This window comes from Poecilia formosa, unplaced genomic scaffold (assembly GCF_000485575.1).
Source record: "Poecilia formosa unplaced genomic scaffold, Poecilia_formosa-5.1.2 Scaffold31, whole genome shotgun sequence".
Classification (NCBI taxonomy): domain Eukaryota; kingdom Metazoa; phylum Chordata; class Actinopteri; order Cyprinodontiformes; family Poeciliidae; genus Poecilia; species Poecilia formosa.
The window spans coordinates 620,131-640,984 of NW_006799970.1; the positions used below are offsets into that span (position 1 = coordinate 620,131).

Sequence of the window (20,854 nt, forward strand, 5' to 3'; positions counted from 1 at the left end):
CCCCGTCAAACTATGGCTGGATTACGACAAGAGCAACATGCCGAGTTTGTAAAGTGAAGGGTGGAACTGTTAATGCGACTACGAAGCGAATGTTGCAACAGGCCTGCAATTCATTCTGGTCAGCCGAGTCTGTTGAAGGTACTAAAAACCAAGTAAGTGACCAAATAAGCCAAAGAGCTGCTGTTCAGTCAACCTTACAAAAGGTTTCGAATCACAATCCAACGACAGATTTTCAACACAAAGAAGCACACAGTTGTTCCAGGCTCCTTGTCCCTGCAACCCCGTAGCATGATGTTGCCACCACCGTTTGTATTCAGCCCCCTTTATTCTGATGCCTTGATAAGAAACTATTAGTCTCTTCAAATCCGGTCTGCCATTTTTGTAAATATCATTTTCGTTAATAAAATAAGATATAAAACTTGAAAACATTTTTCTTCAAAGCCCTGGGTAGACCCACTGGTGGCAGTATCATGCTGGGAGGACGTTGCTCTTTAGCTGGGACAAGAAAGCTGGCCAGTCGATGGGAAATGGATGGTGAAATGGTTCAGATCAAGGCTTGTTGATGCGTTTAAAAACCACTTATCTGTTTCCTTCCACTTCACAGTTACATGCTACTTTTGTTGGTCGATAAATCCTAATAAAAAAAAAAAAAAAGTTGGTCAAACAAATGAGCTAATTTAACTTTTATCGTTGGGTTGATTTACTCAAACTCCCCGCACATGAACCAAGGCCAGACCAGCTTTTGTTGACGGTTCAACTGTCAGTTTCAACTCCGGGTCAGACAAATCTGAGCGAACACCTTGGTTCTGCTGCTGGATCCGACTCCAAACCTTCCTACAGTTTAACCACAAACCACCACAAGCCGCACGGTCTGGCAGATGGTCGCAGTACCGTAATCTCATCTCAACTGCTGTCATGACGACTGATCATCTGTCAGAGTTATATCTAGTAGAGCGAACACAGTCTGAGTGCCGTCAAAGTAAAATAAAAAAAATAAAAAATTGAGATAGGCTGAGGAAACGATTGAGATTCCCCGTTAGCTGAAGGATGCTGGGCTTCATCTTGCAGCAGCCGCAACGTCAAAGGGGAGAATCCACTCAGGAAATCTTTAAGGGGTTATTTATTTAAAAACAAAATAAACAAAAAAAAAACAACAGCAGAGGCATGACTGGAGCAGAGGAAGTAAACCAGAAATAATCTCTAAAACAAGTACTGTGCAAAAGGTTTAAAAAAAATAATCTAAAAACACTGTTTCTGATTTGATTACAGAATACCTTAAAAAGATAACTTTTGCTGTTTGCGGGGCAAATACAGTATTCATTTTTGATTAAATTAATACCCTAAATGATTATTTTTGGAAAAAACTAACCAGTTTCTCCGACTTTGCCACAGTAACCTCCATGAAACGTTTCCTAGCGCGAACAGAGGTGAGATTATCTCCCGCTTACATCATCCGCTCCAGTGACGTCACCGCTGACCTGGAGGTGGCTGGGGAACCAATCGGAGGCTTCCGTTCGCGACCCCCCCTCGCAACCTCAACATTCAGGATTAATATTGCTTCGGTATTGCCACAGAAACACACGTTCAACTCCAACCCTCCACTTTCCGCGTTGAATCGACATCAGCCCTCATTTACCAGGCGAAGGCAAGAGCCACGCCTCCGCTGAACTGGTAATCATGGTAATGGGTGAACTGGAACTGGGACAGCAATCAGTAGTGTTGGAAATAGCTTGAGATCAGTAGTTAGAATTTATGAATCAAACATCACAAAATTAAAAAAGAAAAAGAAACTATATGTCCTTAACGGTTAAGAAACGTAACACCATAGCAGGTATTTGTTACATTTTTGTGTATCAAAGTGATAGTGTTAAAACCTGTTGATGACCATGGTAATATAACTGCACAAAAACACCAGCTTGAATCACTTGAATTTGCATTAATATTTGTGGTACCGTGATAAACGAGGGCCATCTTCTCCTGCTCACTTGGTTCGCTCCCTCCCCCATCTTCTCCAAACAAATTGAATAAAAGTCCACAGAAGTCTCATTCAGAAACCCGCCTTATTGTCGTCAACGGTAACTTGAAGTACGAAAAGCACAACCAGCCTTTTTGTGCTTTTGGTTGCCGTTCAGTTTCAAGTCCCTAAATTAGTTTGCTCTCAAACCATTTCTAGGCGAAATGTTGCGGCATCCCCTCCGCCGGTCAGCGCATATGGCGACAGCAGCCTCGCCGCGTCGGCACGGCGACAGGCCTCCTTGCTGCCTTGCGAGGGCAGACGAGAACTACAACAGGGGGTTGCAGAAGGAGAAAGGGAGGTAGGTTGAGGGAGGATTTTGGTACAAATGTTGAGGCTTCTTACAACTAAGAAATGAAGTTTCTATTAGTTGCACAAAAGTGAACACTTCCTTCCCTGCTGCTACGCTTACGACCTCCGCTTACATCTCCGTTCTCCCTGCTCTTAATGCTGCGTCGCTGTTTAACACTGCTCTCTAGGAACAACAATAACCTCCTCTGGCTGGGTTCAGTTGACCAGTACGAAGCCCTGCTGGGAGTCCACGGTCTCCATCATCTCGCTGTCCAGCAGAGAAGCGGGCAGCTCACTCATCCCCAGGCTGTCTGACTGGGCTGGCCCGCCCAGAATCCCGGGCATGGCCCTGGCCTCCGCCTCTCCTGGAGCGGGATGCAGCAGCGAGGGGGGGTTCATGGACAGCTCGTACTGGTCTGGCGGAAGAGCCTCAGGAGGGGGCCCGAGGACGGGCTGCTCGCAGCCAGGAGGGAAGCTGAAGCCCAGGCCGCAGCTGGAAGCATCTTGAGGCAGCTGGTGGTGGAGCTGGGGGTGGAGGTGGGCTCCGTGAGGCAGATGTTGGGTGTAGTGGTGATGGCTCATGTAGGGGTCGTAAACCACGCCCTCCCCCGGCTCCAGTAAGGGGCTCAGGCTGAGGGCGTGGCCGAAAGGGGCGGCGGCCTGAGAGCCGCCTGGCTGCTGCAGCTGTTGGCCGCCCGCTGGCATGGCGGGGCCCTGCGGGGGGCCCGGAGGTGCTGCGGGGTCCATAGAGGGGCCGACCGGAGGATAGGAGCCTTCAACTATCTGCATCTGGTTGAAGTAGGCCTGCAGGCCCATTCCCTGCGACTGCTGCTGCAGGTACATCCTCTTCTGGTTCAGTCTGGAAGGAGGCATCAAATTAGCACAAAAGCATTTTAAATAAAAAAAAACAAGCAGAAAATGCAGAAAAAGGGGAACTAAATATATAAATCACTAAACTGCTGTATGTGTGTTTTATAAGAAAAAAATCAATCCAACACAAAGAAGGATGAAGAGCTATAGCTATAGAGTTGGGAACGCCTTAATATGAAGGAAACGGTTCATAGAAATGTGTTAAAAATGTTCATGGGACTGAAACAAAGCAGCTACTTAAAGCGGCTCTGCTCATTAGAATCACATGAGAGGCAACATAAAAATAAAAAAAAATGCTCGGCATGAAATCAGCACAGCAACATGGATGATGCTGAACAAAATGGAGCATCAGTCCGTCCACCAGGCTTGGGTTCCTGCAGAAACGCCGTGCTGAAGCACTTCTACACGTTTTCACAATTCTGACAGATCTGCTTCGCTAAATGCTGCAATTCTGGATGATTTTCAAGTCTTACACCAGATTTGACTGGACCGTGATGTTTCAAGTATTTTGAAGCATCTAACTGGATTGCCCAATATTTATCTCCATTCATCTTCCCCCCATCTCTGTCTCTGTTAAGGAACGTCTTTCCCCACAGCGTGAACCATCACCAAGTTTGACTTTGGGCATGATGGTGTGTTCAGGGTGATATACAGAGTTAGTTTTCCATCACACAAAACATTTTGTATTAAGCTTTATGTAGAGTAGAGCATGTTTCCCTTCATGTTTTTTCTAACACCAACTTTATTCCTGTCTGTCTTGCAGATTCGCGGAGGGCAAGGCTAACATTTGTACTAGCAGCAGATTTTGTGTGACACAATTAGTGAAAGGATTTAAGGATTTGAATACTTTTGCAAGGTTCTGTGAACAGAAATGACCAGGGATTCAGAGAAGAAGAAGAGAGCTCAGAGGAGACATCTTTGTTTTTACCTGTGTTCCTGCAGCTGCTGCTCTAAACTTCGAGGAGTCTCCTTACAGAAAATCTGACAGCTAGCAGGACTGTTTGCCAAGATGTTGGCCTTCTGGGCAAAAAAGAAAAAAAATTGACATTGCAACTAATAATTACGACTATAATCATTGCAAAATGTGATGCTAATCTTCAGTTGTTTTAGGTAGTTTCTTAATTTGCGAATGACGTCAACAACTACTCGGCACAGCAGCGTAATGCTACAGCCGGGCGGCGAGTATAAACATGTGTGAGCTTGTAAAACCGGTCAGTGAGTAATGGTGACTGTACCTGCAGCCTGTGTGTGAGGTACTGTGTTTCCAAACTCTGTCTGCGGGACAGGAGAGGCGGCTGGGCTTCACCTGGGTATAAAGCTAGGCCTTCCTGCTGTTTGCAGGCCTCGCCCTTCAATTAAAAACATAAAGCATTGGAAACAAAAATCCCCACAGATCCTCCCTGCCCACCTCCGTCAAATAATAAACGCGGCGTCAGGGTCTGGACGCTTCGTGTAGCTTCGACGAGTTAGCTTTGCTTTCCCCTGCACAGATGCCTGCGTGGCGACTCATCGGCCTGATGCCTTTCCCTAAATGGTGCGCACCAGAGGGATTTCACATTAGGTAAATGGAATGAAAGCTAATTAAAAGGATGATGGGGCTTCAAGGGTCATAGGCAACAAAGAGAAGCTTTATTGCATAATGAACATGGACAAAAAAAATAAACAAACAAGAAAGAAAAAACAAAACAAGGAGATCTTGTTTGTGCTCATTTGGGGTTTTGTTTAGAAGACAGCAACGGTTCCGTTTCTCGGACGGTTCCTGTTTTGTTGTGTGAGTGTGTGTGTATAAGTGTGTTTAAGTGTGTTTGCCTAGGTTTTTTTTTTTGTGCGTGTGATTGTAGTTCTTGTCATTTCTATGGGCGAGTCCGACGCATTTCAACAATGGCTGCATTCATTTTGGCCGGGGCTCGGAGCTCCAGGGGGACGGGAGACAGTAAACAAGCCGGAGTTGGCTGCTTCTCCCGGGGTTACACAACAACCCGGCTGCTTGTGTGCGATTATTACTTTTTTATGTACAATATTAAATCAGGAGGGATGCAGGGGTGAATCTGAGAACTGGTTATTGGGGGGAAAAAAATAAAAATAAAGACTCTGTAGAGAACTAACCTCCAGCAGGTTGTGCAAATGATGCTGTGGTCCCAGGAGGCCGGAGACGGCCCCGTCTCCAGAGCCCATCTGCTCCACCAGCATCTGGACTTTGTTCAGCTCTAAGATGCCTTTGGTCCTCGCCAGGTTTTGGAGATGCTGCCGGAACGCCACCAGACCTGAAAGCAGAAACCAAACAGAACGGATTCAAACAATTTTCAACAAGAAAACCTCCAGCATTTTTACAACTCTGAGTCAAATCTCAGCTCAAAACATCCAAGGATTATGTTAACTTTACTGACGGATAATTTAATACGCAAAAAAAAAAAAAAAAAAAAAAAAAATTCTGTAAAATTTCAGAATAAAGAGGTATGACCTGTGTAAGGGTTTGAAATAATGGCTGCTCAAAAGGTAGAAAATAAAATGTCGCAGTAGCTTTTGAAATGTCTCACACTCATCGGATGCAGAGTTAATTGGGAAAGACAAACATGTCTCTATGGTTAGAAACGATCCACAGCCTCCGGCCAAAAAAATAAAAATCAAACACACCTTTCGAAGCGGCAGAATGTGGCTTACATACCGTCTTAATTTCATCATTGATTACATGACTAAAAGATGAACGAACCCGAGTCTAAATCAAGTCTTTGTTTCTATAAACTCAACTGTGACTTGAACCTCCAGCTCTGGCTCCATCCTTTTACAGAAACAGGCCTAATCCTCTCTGACGTCAGACTGTGGAGGGTTTGTCGATCTTACCGACACTGGATGGACGTCAGCTGAGTGTGTAATATACACACACGAGTCAGTATGTGTGTGTGTGTGCGTGTGTGTGTGTGTGTATGTGTGTGTGTGTGAGAAACAGCAAACAGCTCTGATAAGTTCCATCCAGTGGTGACGAACCTGGGCTGTGAACGATGGGACCTGACTCACTGAGATGGTGGGAGTTATTTAAAACCGGAGTCAGCAGTCTGACGCAAAAGAATCCGCAGCATCAACACCCTCCAAAGAAGATTATGGAAAATAAATTAATAACTGCAAACACCAACTGGGAGTGCACACTGCAGCCTGTCAGAGCTAAGCCGGGGAAGATCCATATTTTTAACTCGGAGTAAAATCGGCTCCACTTGGCCTTAATACAGGTGATTTACAACCAGGAGGCACATAATTAAGTGAAAAAATAAAAAAAAGAAACTATTAAAAACTAAAAGGTAAATGGAGGTTGTTTAGCAAACCCCCCTCCTTGTGTTTTGGCTTCTATTTTCCTCTGATGTGCAGAAGAAAAAAAACCTAGAGACTGCAGCTTTTGGAAAGAGAGGGAATAAGCAGCACCGAGACAGAAAGTGAGTTTAAAGGAGAGTGGAGGTATTGGGAGGGAAAGAGGGAAAGAGAGACAGGAATATGTGGGCTGAAACCTTCAAATGTGCATCTGATTCACAAGGTGAATCATTGCCGTTGTCGTCGTCAAGAGAAACCGAGAGGATGAGAGACGGGAAGAGGGAGCAGGGAAAAAATGGCATGTGAAAGAGGAGGGGAGCGACACTCAGACGGTCTAACGACATAAACACATATACATGATTTTAAATACATATAAAATACACATGTGTGTGTCTGAAAGTGTGAAGGGTTGAGGGAGGAGCTGTGGGAGTGTCTTTACGAGGATCAAAGTTCCTCCATCTTCACTTTGAGACTTGAAGAATCAAAGTGAACTCAGTTGCACGTCACGTTGTTCTCCAACAGATTCAGCTCTAGTTCACGGTGAGACGCTTTAAAACTGCAGGAAGCTACAGTCACATTTTGTCCTGTTACCATCACAAACTTTAGCACATCGTTTTGGGATTTTATGCGACAGACCAACACAAAGTAGGGTGTGCATTTGTATTCAATCCCGAGTCAGTACTTTGCACAATCACTCTTTGCTGCTACAGCTGCAGGTCTTCTGTTTGTTGGTGTAAACGTTAAATGAAATACATCAATGTGTGATGCCTGACATGAGAAAATGTGAAAAGTTGCAATACTTTCACAAGGCACTGTGAGCTATCAGAATAAAACTCATTTTCAATTAGATTTAAATCAATCTGGAGAGTAAAAAATAGAGAGGACCTTCCAATTAGTGTTAGCTACCTTGTTTTGCCTTACAAATTAATACACAAGTGGAAAAATGATCTTTTCTGCAGCTCAGAGAATAAATGGAGGTAAAACCAGCTCCCATAACTTTAATTAGCTGCCTTTAAATCTGGAGTTCACTCTGTACTTGGTTCATTACGATGAGGCAGGTCTGGTTTGTTTAAATAAAGTTCCTTGACACTTTGCTCGATGCTTTCAGCACAATGTAATTAGACGAGCTTTTCTCTATTGAATTTGGTTCGTCTGTATAATTGCAAGGAATGTTTTGCATTATTATGGGATAAAAGAAGGTGAGTCTGACTTTCGTTTCTCAAAAGGGTTGAAAAGGGAGGTGCAAATGTCTTTATTCTTAAGACACCTCCATTTCACTGTTTTATAATCCTTTATATCGTTTTCAATGTTTGCATGTGATTATAGGCAATAAAACACCCTCTGAAGATAAAGATTTTTAAAGCTTCAATATAAACATTGCTTAGGTATGGACAGCAAAATTGGTAAATCAGTGAAGGGTTTCAGACTCTCGTACTTCAGAACCAGTTTGGGTCATTTGTAAAACCTACTCACAACCCAAGGACTTAACCCAACCAATTGATTCAGGTGTGAAGGACCAGAGAAAAACTAAAAAAGCAGGACAGTAACCCTTGGAGGACGGGTTTGAGACTTCTGCCTTAAATTAAGGCCTACTTTTAAATCTAAAAAGATTTTCACTCATTGTAGAGTAAATGTAGTCTGTCTGCTCGCAAAAAACAAATTGAGGAAATAACTGAACCCTGTTGGCTCTGACCTTGCGTGAGGGAGGTATCGGATGCGCGGCGTCCTTCTCTGAAGCTGATCGGGGAGCGGTTGTGCGTCTCCCGGTGCTGGGATGTCAGGGCAGCCATTGCTGGGTTCGGGGGCCTCGCCATCATGAAAGGCGCAGGGCTGCAGCTGGCGGCGGAGCCGCTGGCCGGTATCACTTCGCTGAGGGACGGGGAGTCCTCCAGCAGGCCGAGGTCACTGTGCGCCGAGCCCATGTCGTAGCCAATATCCGAGTCGACGCTTCCCATGGACGGGTTGTGCCCCAGACTGAACAATTTACCTGAGAAGACGTGTTTTCCAGTGAGATCAGGGATCCTGATGGACACTTTGTTTCTGTTATTAGACGTGAACGTGACGTCAAACCTTGATTTGAAGGTCCTGGCTGGTTGGTGACCTCAGACAGGGTGTGCCGCCGCTGGCCGAATCGAGCCGTCTGATAGGCCGAAAGCAGGTGGGCGGGATCGTCCTCTGCGTCCGGCTCCTCGGTCTCGATGCCCTCATCAATCGATGTCTCCATCATGTTGCTGGGCGATGAGGTAGAGGACTTGCGGAGGACAGTGGTGGGAGGGAGGGGGTCCAGGAGACAGCCGTTCACCTAAGATGGAGAAAGAGAGACAGAAGAATGACTGCACGGCTAAAACTGTAGGCCACAAAACACGGGAACAGAAAAATAAAGGGTTTGAACGAGGCTTAGATAACATCCTGCAAAAGAGTTAATACTTCTTGATCTTTCTCACGTTTTATCAAAGGTTTTATTCTAGGACTGCTGTGTTTAGCTCCATCCATCTTTCCCATCGACTCTGACAAGATGGATGAAGAAACCAATCCCCACAGCATGATGCTGCCACCATCATGTTGAAGGGTGGGGATGGTGTGTTGTGAACACATACCAATTTATAAATCTGCCAAAACATTACATTTCTCTTTCAACAAACCAAAGCACCTGAAGTAAGCTACATGCAGCGCTTACTACACAAAAAACTAATTAAGTAGTTTTAATGTATAAAATATAAGACAACTTATGTTTCAATTAAACAGATCAATATTATTCCCATTGGCTCAAACTAAACATTGTGTGTTAAGGTCATGACCTTCCTGCTCAAATTAAGTGTTTAAACACAACATAAATTTGAAACCAGATACTTACGTACACCTCCTAGTAAGACAACAATTTCTTTTTTCTCAGTCTGAAGTTAAATTAGATCAAACGTCTCTTGTTTTAGGTCAGTTAAAAATATCTAAATTACTTCTATTTGCTAAATGCCAGAAAACTTAAAAAAATATTTAAAACTTCTTTTTGTAACTTTTGTGTCAATTGTAAATAATGTTTTCAAATGTTATTAAAACATTAGATGAGATTTATTGCAAAACTGCACAGTTTGAATATGAAGAATTTTCCAAACCTTGAGAACATCTAATTGAAACTCAAGTATTTTCAAGGATTTCCAGAACCCATTTGAACCCTGCAGCTTCACAGGGTTCAAATGGATACTAAGAAATCCTCTGGGTTTCTTAGTAGGTTTGCAGTTGTTCACATGATGGACTGAACTATGTGCCACAAGATCTTTTTAGATTTGCATCTGCAAAACAAAAAAACTGAATACAAGTATCTTTTTTATTGCACTGAGCTTTTTGGTTGTTAATGTGGCAAAACATGAAACAGTTCAAGGGTTATGAGTAATTTTGAAAGCCAGTATGCAGTCACACACATAGATCATCTGTATTGACTGCTGCAGTAACAACAAAGCCTGGTGTTGATCTAGAAAGAGCAGCTTTGCCCAGATCCACATATGCTTTCTTTAGTGTGCCGAGATAGGAATGCTGTTATCTACCAGACGCACGTCGAATAAAAAACACATTGAGAGCTGAGACACAAAGAAGCGGCAGGTCAAGGGGATACAGAGGTGAAACGATCGAAGGGAGTGGAGGACGACGAAACTGAATGAAAAGAGGGGGGCAGTTAAAAAAAGAAACAGGAGGAGGAAGATTGCCCAATGGCGAGGAAGAAAAAAAACGATTTGTTGGCTGAGGGGCGGGAAGTCTGGGCGGCGAGATCGCGGAGGGTAGCGCAGCGGCTTCCTGTCCATGTGTGTTCACTCGGCTCCGCATTAGGTCACATCATCATCACAGGACCGCTTACATAACCAGACTCTATTCACGCAGATAACATGCCCCCTTACTTACCGCTTCGTTCTGCTTACCACACACACAAACACACACCCCCACACACACACACACACAGGCGGAGCAACTTACAATTCATTCTTTATTGAAGCTGTGAAGAGGGGGGTAAGATGGAAAAGAAAGCTTTAACTGAGCATTCGGTGCAAGCCTGAAGGTGTGTGGAACCGTCGCGACAGATGAACTGTGTCTATGTTCTGTAACAGGAGGTCAGGGAAACAGCAGGCCTGGAGGTAAAGGTCGCTGGTTGGCATTGATGAAAAGGAGAGCACAGTGTGTGTGGAGCCGTGCAGGACAGGCAGCTGCCCTGTCTGATGTGAATGTGGCTGAGTGCTTACATAAGAGGACATGTCAGCTGCACTCAGGCAGGTCGACGCTCCAAACCTCAAAGGAGTCTGGTGCGCGCACACACACACGCACACACACACACACACACACACACACACGCACGCACAAGTCTGGTTCACCCCGAGTGAACACAGCTATCAAAATAAGTCACAAGCTGATACTGACTGTTCAAACTAATACTTAAAAACAAGTGTGAATTAGGCGTGACATGGAGGCAGAGACACCAACAGAAACACGCCCTCATGCACCATCTTGGACCTACTTTGGGCGTGCCGATGTCCTCCACCATGAAGTTCTGCTCCAGAGGAGACACCGTCTGGGGGAAGCTGCAGGCGTCGGAGGTGGATTGGGGAACGGTGGGGGGACGCAACAAGCGTACGCCCTGCAGTGGCAGCCCCACCTGTGCTGAACCGCTGGTGGACTGTGAGGTGGAAGAAATGCAAAGACAGAAAGATGTGTCAGTAATGTTAACAATTTTTATAACACTAAGCTAAATCAGGACTGCTGCTAAAAAAAGCAGGAGAAATATAGTAATATAGGAATCACACATGCTTTAATAAAAGTTACTCTAACTACAGATGTCAGAATGATCAGATAATTAAAGCAGATTTTGACTTAATGACGGTTACCTGTGGTGTACCACAAAGTTCTGTGCTCAACCCTAAACTTTTTATATCGATCAAAAATGGAAATTTACCAATCGGCCACAGATTGAACAGATTGAGCACCACCAAAATCAGGCTAAGAACTAATGCATCACAACAGCGATTTATAATTCCCTCATTTTCTCTGGGACTTCAACCTCAACCAAACAACCTGTAGCACATTTTTCTCTCGTTAAAGGTATTCATAAATAAAACAAAAACAAAATCAGCAGGTCAGACGACAAAGAAAACTGGAAAAAGCCTGATCAGTGATAAAATATATTTGTAATGGATCACAGTCTAAAGTTCATTTTATGTGCTGATGATACAACTTAAAACTAATTAAGAAAAGGTTTGCCATGAAATCTCAAAGCAGAGGAAAGAGACGTGATAGGCACTAATTTAGAGAATAATGTCATTTTTTTAGTAATAGACAATTTAAATAAATCATTAGCCTTGTGGTAAATGTTAATGAAACTTTAAGAGAAACCAAATTTGTGACCATAAACAATTTTGACAGCCTCATATAAATCTCTATTCATGCTACAATTCTCCTCAGTAGTTCCGCATGTAATTTACAGCCAGGAAGTATAGGGTAATACACATAAAACCACTGCCGTAGATTTAATGTTAAAGGTTCATACAGAGAAGAACTGCATCCTAAACGGTGAGGCAAATTAAAGACAAGTTTCCCTGGGATTTGAGAAGTGTTCACAGACGGCAAAATAATGAATAATGTAACCGAGGGTACCGCGTTAAGATCAAGGCTGAGCGAGAGAGAGCACAGAAGAGATGGATAAATAAATTATTGGGCCGTCTCTGTCCATTTGTTCCAGGGTGCAGGTGTGAATAACGCAGCTTTGATCAGAGAGGCAGGGATACTAATCAGCACGCATTATTCAGATGCTCTGAAGCTCTGCCGTTACCTTGATGACGGTTTGTTCAGCGATGGTGCTGGGGCGCCGCTGGCGAGCATCGAGCCTCTGTTCAACAGGGAAGCTGCAGCGATGTGCCTTGAGCCGCTCCACCAGCAGGTAGTAAATAGCAGCAAAGTGGTTGTAGCTTTTGTTCTGCAGAGACTGGAGGATGACAGACAGGATAAGCGCTGGAGTCTGCATCTGAAGTTCATTCAAGTTCACACTCCTGTTTTCTTTTTGTTTTTTTTTTAAAGATGACTTAAATGTGACAGCTTCTAAGATCTGATGAGATTATTCTTTAATCATCCCCGTGTGAAACTGGGTTATTGCAGAAGATGGAGAGCAGAGGGTAGATAAAAATACAGCCCACAGACTGTGTGTTAAAGGAGCATGATGAAAAACCCAGAGTATGCATAAATTACAGTCTGGACAGAACAGACTGAGAACAGCATGCAGGTTCAGATAATCCCGACAGATTAGACAGTCAGTTGCTTGGTGCAGAATAATTCAGACTGTAATTCAGTGATCTTCACACCATTCTTCCTATTTTTATATTATTACATTTTTCCTTGAGCTTGTGCATTTCTCCTACCATGTACTTTGGTTTCAATGAGCGGCTCTCGTCAGCCAGAAATCCCACCATAATACTACCTCCTCCGTGCTTAAAAACATGTTTGGTACGCATTGGATCGTAAGTTGTCTCTTTCTTCAATTTTGCCAAGTTAAAAATAATTTTGGTTTAGAGGCAAAATCTTCCACAAACTGTCCAAATATCAACAAATTACATAAAAATACCAATTATGTCAACATTATTTGCTGGAACAAAAGTGAAATAAACTGTTATTGTGACAAAAAATGTCTAAGTTTTAAAATTGTAGCAGTTAATTTTTTACATTGATGTAAAAAAAAGTAGGTTCTTAAAATGATGACTGGTTGACGCTCCAAAGGGTCTGAAAGCTGTTTTTAGTCTGAATCGTAAAGCTCACACTCCCGGGCTGATATAATATTAAAAAACCACCATAATCACAATTATTTTTGGTCAATATTGATAACATGGTTTAGTCATTGCACATGAATTTTCACTATTTCCACTATGCAGGTTCAGTCAGTGTTTTTGTGTCGTTTCTTACATCTGTGTTCTGAGCTAAAGCATCCATCCATGACAGCAGTGCACCTAGCTCTACAATCATGTTTCTGGCTGAGCAAAAATGATCAGTTCACTTATAATAATCATGCAATCCATTACTTGCATAAACATTGATTTATAACAGTTATAAAAAAAAATACACTGATAAGATTAGGAATTTTTTTTTATCTTTAATTTTACAGATATAATGAGAAAAAAACACAATCGGGTAAAGTTTTCAACTTTTATAAAATTGTTGGAAATAAAGTGACTGCGCTGCATCAACATATGCAGAGTGACGCAGCTCACGCCTGGCCCTTCCTTACCTCTATGGTCTTGTGTTGATCGATGCCGAGGCTGTGCATGAGGCGGAGGACCTGCTCGCTGTACTCTCCGACGCCGACCTCGCCCTCTGCAGACAGCGGCTGCTGGTACAGAACCGGCCTCTGCACAGGAACATCCAGAGCCATCCACTTGTGCTCCTTGATCTGGGCCAAAGACAGACGCTTGGACGGGTCCAGCACCAGCATCCTGCGGATCAGGTGCTCACAGTCTAAAAGAAGGGGATCGAGGAATCATAAAGAGCACAAAAAGTTTTTCTCTATTTTAAGACCAGTGCATTATCAAATGAAAGAACCATTTTTACAAGTCATGATAAACGGGAATAAATGCCACAAGCAGCCCTGATGAAGTGAGGTGAAAATGAGGGTTCAAGAAAAACCGGCTGTATTCTTGTCTTAGTTGCTCTCAGGATTTTCCACCTTCCTTCCCTCCTAATGAGAGCTCCTCACCTCCAGTTGGTGGCTTGATGAGTTTGACGTCAGACACAGCTGGGCTGTTAACAGGATTACGGTTCCCTTGGCTGCACCCTGCATTCCCGCCTGCCACTCAGCATCTTTCCAACATTTACTCCACTATTCTTGTCTTGAATCAGAACCGGTGGACTCATAAGTAAAATCGCTGCAATCATTCTTCCGCTTGCCAAGTCTTATTTGCATCAGTTGGAATATATATATATATATATATATATATATATATTTTTTTTCTTGTAATGCATCTGAAAACCTCACAACAACTTAAGATTACTGGATTTGTCATTTGTTAGAAACACCTTTAAGATTATGCTCTTCAAGACATTAACATGTACAATTTATTCTGCAGCATTACTCTACACACGTGAATGCTAAAAATTTCAACATAGAAATTCTTGGACACTTTTTGTTTTTAATCATCTGAATGTCCAATGAAACAAGATGAGGCTGGAGTTTGCATCTTATCGAGTGATTTCTAGGCATCTGGACCAACTTAGAGGAGCTCCGTTTCAAAAACTACTAAAAACACTTCCCCTCTGCTGTGCCATTTCTCAGGAAGGCCAGAATAAAATTATTTTCAAGCTGTTCTCATGTTTTATATCATCTTGCTGAAGTAGAAACTGAATTTGACTGTAATCTGCATTGTCAGGTTAAAGGTCACAAACTGACTTTATAATTCTTTAGATAAGTGCATCTCTACTTTGAAACTGTTACACTGTTAGATTGTCCAACATTTAACTAGATGCAGATTTAGACATGCAGTTTATGACCCTTGTATAAAGTTATATAGAGGAAAATAAGCAGTTCGATGGCCCAGTTTTTGATTTTTGAGCGAGTTTACATTCCAGGAAGCAACTGATTGCTGTGTGATGTGCTAAAAGTAAAATAAAATATAATTTAAATATACAACTAGTGTAAAAGAAGAAGCATTGCATAATTAGAAATGTATTCATTATTTGTCTTGGAAAATATGAAGAAAAGCTGCTTTACATAGCAAACTTCAGGCCAGTTTCCAAAGTTAAAGTCTGAATTTAGGGAATACTGTAAGACTATTTGTTGATTGCAATTTCAAGATATTTAACCCATGCAACCTTTTTTTGGATCTTTTTTTTAAAAGTAAGAATCAGGCCATAAATCCCATCTTCCCTTAAGAACACATTAGAAAGCCCAAGGACCTGCTGGCCCACATTAACTCCCTGTTGCAGATTCTCCTCATTCAACCTGCTGATCTACTAAGGTCTGCAATCAACCCGTGTTTTCCACCTCGGTAGTTCAGCCAAGTTAAATTTATCCTCCCACTTGACGCATAAACAGTGTGACCTTCACTCCAGTTTTACATTAAACTCCCGCCTTTCAGATGATTATCAATTGCGACCTGCTTTAAAACAAATTCACAGCGTTATATTTGTTTGACCCAGAAAGCACCTGACTTTGCTGCAGCCACGTTTGAGGCGACAGTTAATGCCAGAGCTTTTGCTTCACCCAAGGGCAGGTAAAACTGCAAACTTGTTGCCACTGAAAAACCACAGGGCTGCATGGCTGATTGACTGATGCGCCATTCTTAGATGGAACATCGCACCATCATGACCTAACCACAAAGCCATCCAATTTAACACTTGAATGCCCGAGTGGGACAGAGCTGCAGTGAGGGGAGACGAAAGGGGAGGCAAAACCAACATGTTGTCCAGGTAAAAAGCTTCCAGGATTCTCAGGTCTTCACATTCATTTTGTAACTTAAAACTATTGAAGCTCTTTGTAAACTTAGGGTAGACACATATGTACAGTGGATGAAAAGAATGAAGGAACAAAGAAGAAGAAAGGACTTAAGGATGGAAAGGAAAAAAATGAATGAAATACAAGGAGGGACAAAGGAAGGAAAGACTGAAGTGAGGACGGAATAAAAAGGAGAGAGTAGGAAAGAACTCAAGGACAAAATGATGTACACAAGGAAGGAAAAAAAGAGAGAAGGAAGGACACAACATTTACATAATGAGAAAGAGGCTTAAGTCTGGAAATACAAATGTTTCTCCATACTCTTATTTTCTTTTTCCATACTTATCCACACCTGGAAAGGATTGCAATTAAATTCCAGACTGTGTAGGAATCTTGCTAGTGTTGGTTGCATTTAAAACACGTTAATGATCTTCAACTAACACATTAATGCTAAGTACTCAAAGGTCCTGTTCAGCAAAGCAGACGTGTGGTTGACAAGTCCTCTGTATTCGCATAGCTCTGATGTGTTCTGGTGCGAGTTTACAGCACCAAGCTGCACCGCACACCATGGCGTTAGTCAGAGACAGCAAAACAAGATGGACTGTTTCTGGATGAAGTAATCAGCACACTCTGTTCCCCTCTGTTCAGGGAACGGGGGGTTGGACTGAGGGTAAGAAGGCGGGTTTGAGTTTCAATTTGGCCCATGAGGTGAGATTTTCACTCCTACATTCCCTTCCATGTCTTGAAAGAAGCAGAACAGAAAGAAAAAGTCCCTACTGGCGACGCCAGCCTCTCGGATCAGACACAAGGGAACTCGGACGGACAGGAAGACGTCTCACGGGACGGGAGGGTGACTCAAAAAAAACCACGCAAAGTCTCCTGTGAGTTGCTGGAGGGCTTCACTGGCTCTTCCCCACGTTACATAAACAGCTCCGGCTCTGGACTTAATCTGCAGCCAGCGAGCTAGCACAGCCGTTAACAGCAGGGCTGTTCTGAGACAGCCTGACTCACTGCGAGGCCGGCACGCACACATAACCCCGTACTGAATCCCCCTTCAAATTAATGTAACAAAACATCCTCCTGACTACTGTAGCTGAAAGACGGAACTATTCCTTGACTTCATGCTGCATTTCCACTCTCTACTACAGACATTTTCTCCTGCCTCCCAGAATATGTCAGCTGTTGCTTCTCACCTTCAGTCATGAAGTAGGGAATTCGAAACCTTCCTTCGAGGACTCTCTGTCGCAGCACGGGCAGAGTGGGCCCATCGAATGGCAAAGCACCACAAACCAGCACATACAGCACCACCCCCATGCTCTGCAAAACAAGACGGAACAAGATGAACAACCAGGAGGATCAAACAGAGATATGAGGAATTGAAATCCTCTTAGCATTGTTTACACCTCAGAAAACAAATTTTAATCTGCGTACATTTATTAAAGATGGGTGAGAAATCCTTTATTGACAAATGTCTTTAAAAAACCAGTGACAGACCGGCGCCGTTGCTGGTAATACTTTGGCCAACATGAAAAGAACGTAGGAATTAGTTATGGGGACTGACATCATCGTGGGAAGTGACTGTGTTCAGTGAATCACTGCTGTCTTGATTTGTTCACTTGCTTAGGATAATTAGCCCTTTAAAAAAAACTAATGATGACACACATTTTCAGTTTTCTTGTGCAGGCCATCAGGTTTTTACATAAAAAAAAAAAGTTTGTAATGTTTACAGTGGTGTGGCCTCTAATAAAATTTTGAATGATTTGTTTTTAAGATCAACAGGCCCACAGCATTACAGAGCCACCACTTCACTTAACAGAAGGCCTTGAGATACTTTTCCCCAATATTCATCTTCTGTTTTTCACCAAAACCAACCTCAAATGTGAGTTGCTGAAGAACTCAAGTCCCATCTGACTAAAGCAAAAGCAACAGTAGAGAGAAGCAAAGTCTGGATGTTTACATTTGTGATGGTAGGTCAGAAAATGACCATTTCTGCTTCATGAATAACTGGTTGCCATGAAGATAGATGGAACAACCTTCTCACCATGCAGGGTGACGAGATGAACACGAGTCCAACCTTAATTCTAGTTATTTAAAATTGTACTTATTGCAGAGGGTGGGTAAAGTAAAACCTGCAACCTTTCACTAACTGATCACTGAACATCTTGTTTACTTGAAAATGGATGTTCTCTTGTGTTTTCCCATTTTAAAACCGTGGGCCTCTTTATCACGTCATTTTAGAAATGATGGTAAGCAGGAAATCGTTACTTAACCGTACGACCTTTGACCCTACAGACAATTAACTAAAGTAAAATCAGTTAGCTCAGATCTGTTTATGCAAGACTTTCTGACCTTTCAATAATTGTGCCACAAAGGATTCTGTTAATGATCATTTTGAAAGATGGGATTTTGTTTTTCACAGAATGAATAAATGTAACACTACAGACCGGGTTTTATTTTTGTTATTTTCACAGGATACATTTATCAAAATTATTTTAACACACATTTAAGATAAAAAAAAACAAACAAACATTAAAAACATTCAATATATCAATTCTCCAAGTCAGCTGAGATTTTTGATAAACTAAAGAAGTAGAGAGCAAAGTGACACCACCATCTTCTGTTATGTAATCTGTCATCTCACCCAGATGTCCAGCTGCGGTCCCTCATACTGCTGTCCCTCAAAGACTTCTGGGGCAGCATAAGGCGGGCTGCCGCACCATGTGGCCAGAGGCTCCCCGGGCTGGAAGAAGTTCGCAAACCCAAAATCTAAAAAAGGGGTCAAAGAGCAACGTTAAGAAGATTAGAGATCATTTCAAAACACCCGCATTTAGTCGATACTGCAACAAATAAAGTGGAAAAAAAAAAGGTTTTGCCTTGTAAGACGATGAAGCACCTCGAACATCTATTGCAAAAACCAACATGCAGAACAAAGTTGCTTAAACATCAAGTATCTGTGAGGAGGTTTTGCGTAATGCAGTTTGCAATCCACATTTTTGCACATTGAGGAAATGGACCTTTGTATGAGGCAACCTCCCCTTGAGACTGACATTAGGTCACTCTTATGGGCTTCTATTGGTTGTGTGCAGAATGAATCAAACTTTGATTTTCATCTCAACAGGGGTGAGGCGTTGGGAACCATTACAAACATACTATTAAAGTCATGTCTGCCTTTTAATAAAATCCCTCTGCACCGACATTGGAACGTGAAATCATTCAAGCAAAGCATCTGTCATCTTTTTGTCAAAATTTGCTCTTTTGTATTTTTTCTCTTATTTATGCAAATTACGTATTCTATAGACCTGTTCTCATTAATAATATAATTACTCCCTTTTAACAGACACAGCTAGTTGTATTTTATGATTTATGACACCTAGCATAAAAAGAGAGACAAAAACCCCTTGCTTAGCAATCCATTATCAATGGAAGCTGTCAGGGGACCAGACATGTGCACTTTAGTTTCCACCCCCTCTGTTTTTTCCATAATCTACACCAGTTACATAAACAGAAAAATGCACTGCAAAACAAATAAATAACAGATTAAAAAAAGAACAAATCTGCCTTACATAATGGGGTTAGAGGTGGTGTGGGTTCATGCTCAATATGCAACGTTATAGTCTGAGACAGCATGTTTAATCTAACGTGGGGATCTGTAGATATAAAACTCATCCCCAAAGCCATTTACTGTCTTTCATAATCTCTTCCTCTTCCGAGTTCAAACAAAAAAAAAATATATGTATATTTTTTTTTAAGTTTGAAAGGGGATGATAGCAATAAATCCGGATTGCAAACCTTTTCTTTCCCGGAAAAGATGCAGAAGGTTCAAGAACAAATACATGTAAGAATCCGATTTGAGAGATTATCAAACTGCTGCAGACGAGAGTCAAATCAGAGCATTTAGCGATTGCAATGCAGGTGGCACCAGGTGCGACATGAAGGGGGAAAGTAGTGCGACATGTTGGGGTTTTACTACAGATATGCTGACAGTCAGATGCTGCTGCAGAGGTGAGCCGGGAGATGAAGGCAGAGTGGAGAGCTGCAGCTGGTTTATCGTCAGAAGCTGTGACCCATTTCATGGAGCTGAATACTGAGCAGACGAGTTGACGTCAAACACTCGCTGTAGGCTACCAACAGCAGTCTCAGCTCTACGGGAAGGGTGGGTGGTAGCTGGGGCGGGTGGAGGAGAGGAGGGGTGTCTTGGTGTTGAACACAGCAGCATTAGCATAATATCAGACATGTTGCACTGGAAATATAGTTCACTTTACGTCATATGCTGCTGATACAGGCCAGGTTACTGAAGTTGTAGATTTAATTACAGTGAGTTTGGACGGCAGTGGACCGTAGTAACTGCATTAACAACAGGTTGTCCTTTTTCTCCTCACATTGGTGAAATACCTATAACTTTAGCCACTTCCTCTCCCGACTCATCCTACAGATTCCCTGTTTCAAACCGCAGTGCTTCTCCCTAGATGCACATTAGCAGGTTTAAATCAGCTTCAGGCCTGTTCCTGACATGGACATAAAACCGTCTACTGTAGCAGCGGGGTTTTATAATCAGTATGCATCCAGCACCACATGAAAACTGTAGCGCAAAACAGATGAAAAGCAAGAAACGGCACTTTGGAAAAATAAAAAACAGATTTATTGTGTGTTTGCTGGATGAATTTGAAGAATTCTTCTTTGTTTTTGATAACTATGTTTGTGTAAAAGATTAAACCCTATGCATGGGTCTAGACTAACGGTAAGTTTTGTGTACAGATGATTTAAATTGTTTTTTAGCACTTTATACTTTTGGAACAGCCTTTTAAACACAGGACAGCTGACAGGTTTTTATTCGATCTATGGTGCTTTTTCACTTATTTTAGGCAAATCACAAACCAAGAAGCTCCTATTAGACTATTTTTCAATACCATTTTTTTTTTTTTCAAATAGTG

General features: G+C 42.4%; 1 protein-coding gene across 2 annotated transcripts in view; it reads right to left on the reverse strand.

Moving 5' to 3' along the window:
- The window catches only part of sik2b (salt-inducible kinase 2b), a 46,679-nt gene continuing 25,825 nt past the window's right edge, over nucleotides 1–20,854 (reverse strand). The window contains exons 5-15 of one of the 2 annotated variants that reach the window (XM_007549384.2): nucleotides 18,565–18,689; nucleotides 17,117–17,240; nucleotides 13,725–13,951; nucleotides 12,282–12,434; nucleotides 10,974–11,132; nucleotides 8,546–8,777; nucleotides 8,169–8,462; nucleotides 5,282–5,439; nucleotides 4,411–4,524; nucleotides 4,104–4,192; nucleotides 1–3,164 (exon numbers count right to left, since the gene is read on the reverse strand). In XM_007549384.2, the coding sequence (XP_007549446.1) occupies nucleotides 2,522–3,164; nucleotides 4,104–4,192; nucleotides 4,411–4,524; nucleotides 5,282–5,439; nucleotides 8,169–8,462; nucleotides 8,546–8,777; nucleotides 10,974–11,132; nucleotides 12,282–12,434; nucleotides 13,725–13,951; nucleotides 17,117–17,240; nucleotides 18,565–18,689 (2,318 nt within the window). In that variant the 3' untranslated portion in view covers nucleotides 1–2,521. Of the gene's footprint in view, nucleotides 3,165–4,103; nucleotides 4,196–4,410; nucleotides 4,525–5,281; nucleotides 5,440–8,168; nucleotides 8,463–8,545; nucleotides 8,778–10,973; nucleotides 11,133–12,281; nucleotides 12,435–13,724; nucleotides 13,952–17,116; nucleotides 17,241–18,564; nucleotides 18,690–20,854 lie in introns of both variants that reach the window. The other variant, XM_007549383.2, reaches the window with a different exon arrangement.